Source organism: Lissotriton vulgaris, unplaced genomic scaffold (genome assembly GCF_964263255.1).
Source record: "Lissotriton vulgaris unplaced genomic scaffold, aLisVul1.2 SCAFFOLD_1342, whole genome shotgun sequence".
In the NCBI taxonomy this organism is placed as follows: Eukaryota; Metazoa; Chordata; class Amphibia; order Caudata; family Salamandridae; genus Lissotriton; species Lissotriton vulgaris.
In genome coordinates this window covers 544,213-551,256 of record NW_028248619.1, presented here as the reverse complement: position 1 = coordinate 551,256, position 7,044 = coordinate 544,213, and the positions used below count along the sequence as shown (strand labels likewise).

General features: G+C 50.4%; 1 protein-coding gene across 1 annotated transcript in view; it reads left to right on the top strand.

The window, feature by feature from the left end:
- The first annotated feature begins 222 nt into the window (after positions 1 to 222).
- Positions 223 to 7,044, top strand: part of ENOPH1 (enolase-phosphatase 1) — a 146,899-nt gene continuing 140,077 nt past the window's right edge. Inside the window, exon 1 of the mRNA XM_086950027.1 lies at positions 223 to 442. Coding sequence (XP_086806153.1) covers positions 353 to 442 — 90 coding nt within the window. The 5' untranslated portion in view covers positions 223 to 352. The remainder of the gene's footprint in view (positions 443 to 7,044) is intronic.

Here is a 7,044-nt window from a genome sequence, read left to right as displayed (position 1 = left end):
ATGCTTGTTTTACATGTGATTATCTCTGTGTTTCACTCTCCCACAAGGTGGTTGTCATTGCCCGTGGTCACTGCTGACGGCATTGTAAACAAACCAGACCCCCCCCCCCGTTTAGCGCTTTCCAGAGCCGTCAGGCGTATGTTTTTCTTGTGCAGCTCTGCTCGGCACGCAGCTGCTTCTGTCTGCCCCGTGCCGCTGCAGAGCCGAGGGGCCGCTCTCCCTGAGGGGGCGTGGCTACAGAAGAGCCCTGTGAGCTGGTCAATGGGGTAGAGCTCCGCAGATTGCCGAACAGCAGATGCGCTCCCTTGTGTTGCTTTGACTGTAACGAGGCCTCTGCAACTTCTGCCGGGAGATGGCGCCGCGTCCTGTGCAGTTGCCTTCTGGGGCCTCGGTTTTACTTCTGGATATCGAAGGCACCACGACCCCCATCAGCTTCGTAAAGGTAAGGGATGGGAAGGCGATGCTAGCCTGCCAGACGAAACAAGCGTTGCCATTTACCAGAGAGGAAGCACTCGCTGGCACAGCTAGAAGCACTCCCTGCTATGGGGTGCGACTACCATAGAACACATGTTTAATGTTAGAGAAACTACAGCCGTGTACTGCTCAAGTAGACACGCTCTTCCGCCTAGTACTTGCCAACAGGCAACACCCCTCTCACCCCAGGCAGCCAGACACACCCGAAAGAGCCACACTCCAAAAGAGTGGCGGACATGTGATCTGGTGTTCCTTGTGGCTCCTGACAATCCTGTTTATTTAAATCAGCAGCACACTGATTTATGGGGTTTGTAGTTCTTCAAATTCCGCTTTGGCAACTAAAATATTCTGGATAAAATATTCTAGTAGTGTCGAGTTATGTCCAATACGTAAATGAATGTCAGATCACTCTCATTTGCTGGTTGTCTCCCTCCTCCCTGATATTCACCCTCCTGATAAACAAAATACCTAAGTAGACTTCAGTGAATCATGACACTCGCTATACAAACCTTTACCATCAGTTACGACATCACAGTCTTAAACGTCTGAGTTCACCTCGATGGAGAGTCAACGTCTTGACAGATTTATCAATATTTATTTTTTATCTTAGTAGTTTTTGATTGTGCTGCTAAACTGATTGTGTTAGAACGCTGTTCAAAATAAGGTTATTAAGACATAATGACAAATTACAGTAGCTGAAGAGAAGATTGTATAAAATAAGTAGTCGTCAGAAATGCAACCAATCAGCACAGATGCATACAGTACAATAATCACATTATATCCGGGAATCCAGAGGCTAACGGTAGACTAACCTATGCAGATCTTGAAGGGCAAAGACAGTGCCTAAACCTACTCATCATGGCACAAGTCTAAAACAAGCATTGGCATAGCCAATAGGTCTCGCTTTTGGGACCTTATAAGTGTTTAGCCATGCAACAGTTGATGTTGTTGCACCAAGGATATTGTGCTGCTTATGGCAAGCTGTGAACCTGTTAAGTGTTAGGACAGAGCGTGGGGCAGGAGGGTAAGCACGGCCAGCTTTGAACCTGATGATAAGTGTTAGGTCAAAGCGGGGGGCAGGGGGTTAAGCACGGCGAGCTTTGAACATGATGATAAGTGTTAGGACAGAGCGGGAACAGGTGGATAAGCGCAGCGAGCTTTGAACCTGATAAGTGTTACGACAGAGTGGGGGCAGGGGGATAAGCACAGCGAGCTTTGAACCTGATGATACGTGTTAGGACTGCGCGGGGGCAGGGGGGTAAGCACGGCAAGCTTTGAACCTGATGATAAGTGTTAGGACAGGGCAGGGGGGTAATCACAGCGAGCTTTGAACCTGATGATAAGTGTTATGACAGAGTGGGGGCAGGGGGGTAAGCATGGCGAACTTTGAACCTGATAAGTGTTAGGACAGAGGGGGGCGCAGGGGGGTAAGCACAGCATGCTTTGAACCTGATGATAAGTGTTAGGACGGGGCGAGGGTAAGCACGGCAAGCTTTGAACCTGATGATAAGTGTTAGGACAGTGCAGGGGGAGAGAGGGTAAGCACGGCAAGCTTTGAACCTGATAGTCAGTGTTAGGACAGAGCGGGAGGCAGGGGAGTAAGCACGGCAAGCTTTGAACCTGATGGTAAGTGTTAGGACAGAGTGGGGGGCAGGGGGTAAGCATGGCGAGCTTTGAACCAGATGATAAGTGTTAAGACCGAGCGGGGGCAGGGAGGTAAGCATGGCGAGCTTTGAACCTGATGATAAGTGTTAGGCCAGAGCGGGGGCAGGGGGGTAAGCAGGGCGAGCTTTGAACCTGATGATAAGTGTTAGGACAGAGCGGGGGCAGGGGGCGTAAGCACGGCAAGCTTTGAACCTGATGGTCAGTGTTAGGACAGAGCGGGAGGCAGGGGAGTAAGCACGGCAAGCTTTGAACCTCATGATAAGTGTTAGGACAGAGTGGGGGGCAGGGGGTAAGCATGGCGAGCTTTGAACCAGATGGTAAGTGTTAGGCCAGAGCAGGGGGCAGGGGGGTAAGCACGGCGAGCTTTGAACCTGATGATAAGTGTTAGGACAGTGCAGGGGGAGAGAGGGTAAGCACGGCAAGCTTTGAACCTGATGGTCAGTGTTAGGACAGAGCGGGAGGCAGGGGAGTAAGCACGGCAAGCTTTGAACCTGATGGTAAGTGTTAGGACAGAGCGGGAGGCAGGGGAGTAAGCACGGCAAGCTTTGAACCTGATGGTAAGTGTTAGGACAGAGTGGGGGGCAGGGGGTAAGCATGGCGAGCTTTGAACCTGATGATAAGTGTTAGGACAGAGCGGGGGCAGGGAGGTAAGCAGGGCGAGCTTTGAACCTGATGATAAGTGTTAGGACAGAGCAGGGGGCAGGGGGGTAAGCACGGCGAGCTTTGAACCTGATGATAAGTGTTAGGACAGTGCAGGGGGAGAGAGGGTAAGCACGGCAAGCTTTGAACCTGATGGTCAGTGTTAGGACAGAGCGGGAGGCAGGGGAGTAAGCCCGGCAAGCTTTGAACCTGATGGTAAGTGTTAGGACAGAGTGGGGGGCAGGGGGTAAGCATGGCGAGCTTTGAACCAGATGATAAGTGTTAAGACCGAGCGGGGGCAGGGAGGTAAGCACGGCGAGCTTTGAACCTGATGATAAGTGTTAGGCCAGAGCGGGGGCAGGGGGGTAAGCAGGGCGAGCTTTGAACCTGATGATAAGTGTTAGGACAGAGCGGGGGCAGGGGGCGTAAACACGGTGAGCTTTGAACCTGATGATAAGTGTTAGGACAGAGCAGGGGGCAGAGGGGGTAAGCACGGCGAGCTTTGAACCTGATGATAAGTGTTAGGACAGAGTGGGGGGCAGGGGGTAAGCATGGCGAGCTTTGAACCAGATGATAAGTGTTAAGACCGAGCGGGGGCAGGGAGGTAAGCATGGCGAGCTTTGAACCTGATGATAAGTGTTAGGCCAGAGCGGGGGCAGGGGGGTAAGCAGGGCGAGCTTTGAACCTGATGATAAGTGTTAGGACAGAGCGGGGGCAGGGGGCGTAAGCACGGCAAGCTTTGAACCTGATGGTCAGTGTTAGGACAGAGCGGGAGGCAGGGGAGTAAGCACGGCAAGCTTTGAACCTCATGATAAGTGTTAGGACAGAGTGGGGGGCAGGGGGTAAGCATGGCGAGCTTTGAACCAGATGGTAAGTGTTAGGCCAGAGCAGGGGGCAGGGGGGTAAGCACGGCGAGCTTTGAACCTGATGATAAGTGTTAGGACAGTGCAGGGGGAGAGAGGGTAAGCACGGCAAGCTTTGAACCTGATGGTCAGTGTTAGGACAGAGCGGGAGGCAGGGGAGTAAGCACGGCAAGCTTTGAACCTGATGGTAAGTGTTAGGACAGAGCGGGAGGCAGGGGAGTAAGCACGGCAAGCTTTGAACCTGATGGTAAGTGTTAGGACAGAGTGGGGGGCAGGGGGTAAGCATGGCGAGCTTTGAACCTGATGATAAGTGTTAGGACAGAGCGGGGGCAGGGAGGTAAGCAGGGCGAGCTTTGAACCTGATGATAAGTGTTAGGACAGAGCAGGGGGCAGGGGGGTAAGCACGGCGAGCTTTGAACCTGATGATAAGTGTTAGGACAGTGCAGGGGGAGAGAGGGTAAGCACGGCAAGCTTTGAACCTGATGGTCAGTGTTAGGACAGAGCGGGAGGCAGGGGAGTAAGCCCGGCAAGCTTTGAACCTGATGGTAAGTGTTAGGACAGAGTGGGGGGCAGGGGGTAAGCATGGCGAGCTTTGAACCAGATGATAAGTGTTAAGACCGAGCGGGGGCAGGGAGGTAAGCACGGCGAGCTTTGAACCTGATGATAAGTGTTAGGCCAGAGCGGGGGCAGGGGGGTAAGCAGGGCGAGCTTTGAACCTGATGATAAGTGTTAGGACAGAGCGGGGGCAGGGGGCGTAAACACGGTGAGCTTTGAACCTGATGATAAGTGTTAGGACAGAGCAGGGGGCAGAGGGGGTAAGCACGGCGAGCTTTGAACCTGATGATAAGTGTTAGGACAGAGCGGGGGCAAGCACAGTGAGCTTTGGACCTGATGATAAGTGTTACGACAGGGCAGGGGGCAAAGGGAGTAAGCACTACGTATTAAGGGATAAATTGGCCGCTGTTATGACATACCTAAAGCTGCTGGTTGAGAAGCTTGCAATGGACCCAGCCTCCCTTCCCCTCCCCTCTGAAAAAGGGGGGGGGGGAGAAGGAGGAGAGAAGAGTTGCAGAGCGAAGCTGCTGGCAGACTCTGACCTTGAAGCCTAGAGGTGGGGGCCAGAGGAGCGAGCGGCCCAGAGTGGAAAGGGAGAGAGGGACACTTGTTTCCAAGAAATGAAATGCACTGTTCATGCCCTATTGACAAACATCCATGGCATGAACAGTGGTGAGGCCTGCAAACAGGAGCAGTTTCCCTCCTCCCTGTCCAAAGGGAGGGGTTGAGAGGAAGGTCCGCGCTGGGTTGTTTTCACCTTTGTAGATAAGGAGAATGGAATGCAGAAGGAGGAGTGAACAGCCAGGGCCTGTGACCCATGACGACAGAGGAAAGCCATATTGCGCCTCTGTTCGTAAGCGCGTGCCCACGCACATGCACGCAAGCTCTAGGCCACAGTGGTAGAATTTTCTGAAGCCCTTACTAAAAGTTTTGCCAGAGTACAGCGCTTGCGCTGCTCTAGGCTCGACCTAAAGAAGTAGGGGGACTAACCAGGTTAGGGAGTATGCAAGTGAAATCATGACGAGTGTCATCACATCATGTCACCACGCGTGACATTGCACATGATATCATAGGAAGTGACCTCACTGGTAGGGACATCACAAGAGGTGGCAACAGATATTAGGACTTCACACACATGTTTATCAGGTATATCATGAGTACATTATGAGATTTAACAAATGAGATTTGGCATTGGGGGTTGTGCCAGTGGCGGCTGGTAGATTTGAAAAGGGGTGAGGGGGAGCAAATTTAAGATTTGAGTTGTAGCACGCGAGCTAGGGGACTGCTTATTTGAAAACTAGTCTCCCCCTCCAGATTCATAGCTGCAGAAATCCAATTTTGATTATTCTGCTGCTTATAGACAAGGGAACTTGTAAATTATTTATAATGTCTGTCAAGCTTTTGTCATGCTGTATCTTGAGCCTGCCCTAAAGTCACATATGAGCCTCTATATGTTTAAATGCCGGTCGTTGGCTGGTCCATGGATGGTACTGGAGGTTGGCATCCAGTGCCAGCCTATGCACTGTCCATGCCTCCATTGGCAGGATACAGACGACTGATCTGACTCATCCAATATGTCCTGCCTGTGTCTTGCTGCTGCAGGACTCCAATGCACTGAAACATTCAAACACCTGTCACCATCTCAGCCACAACATTGTCTGTGCTCCTGCTTAAGGTAATAAAAAAAATGAAGTATTGATCCAATCAAGTTAGCTCATGCCACTCTACACAAGCACACACTATCTATTGAGTAGCCCCATGTGCCACAATCAGATCTTGTATGACATAGAAAGATATCCCTCCTGGAACCTATTAAGGTCCCTACGCGTTTAAAGGGGAGTGGGGAAGGTTGGAAAAGAAAGAACGACTAATAATAACGAGGGGTGTTCTGAAACTCACAGAGCACCCGAAAGAGTCTACACCTGGCCACACTGGATCGTTCAGTGAAGGGCCTTAGTTGAGAAGAAGGGATGAAGACCCTTTTGTTATTATAGCCCTCACTCACTTTAATAGTGACATGGTTAATCATTGGGCTCAACCTGGCTCCTAAAGGTCAGGTTGGACTCGACCATGTTTCAGGGAGCACTTATGAAGATATTTTGGTATGAGGGCGTAACATTAAGATACATTCCTCCCTCTCTCCTAAAGTATCTTTTATTAGTGGAGTGGGAGGGAAGGGATAAAAAGACTATGGTAGGGGGCAGATGCAATGGTCCTATGACCCTAACTAAACATCAACATGTTTCAGCCTTAATGCTGGCCTATTTATGGTCCTGGGCTTTTGCCAGGGTGGGATACGAAGAGGTCACTTCCCCCAAAGACTTGAGTGCCAAATTTTCATGCAATTAACTTTTGACAATTATAATATTTTATACGTTGAAGGGACAAGTCTAATACATGCCGCTGTTTTCTTTGAGGTATTTCCTGAAAAAAGGAATACAACGTGCAGGCACATAAGTGAAAAATTTGTGACATGTGTAGGGGTGCCACAAAGTTGCCAGTTTTAATGAAGCTATATCGTTGTTGTTCCCCTGGGTGAATACCGTGAGAGGGACTGGCATGTTATATAGAACTTTGCAAAAAACACAGTTGATGGACAGAATGCAGAACAATGTCTTACATTCACCCCAGTACAAAGATCTTAGTCTAAATCCATCGTTTTTTTGCACTCCACACCACCCTAGGTCAGACCATGGCTATATGCAAATCAGCCTTGACCCTGTGCCTCATGGGAATAGTCCAGCCCGAACTACCAAGCCATGTCTTTCCTAGACCGGAATCAAGCATCCAAGGAAACCGGTCCTCATTTATCCACTTGGTTGTTGTTTTTTACAAATGTATAATTTTA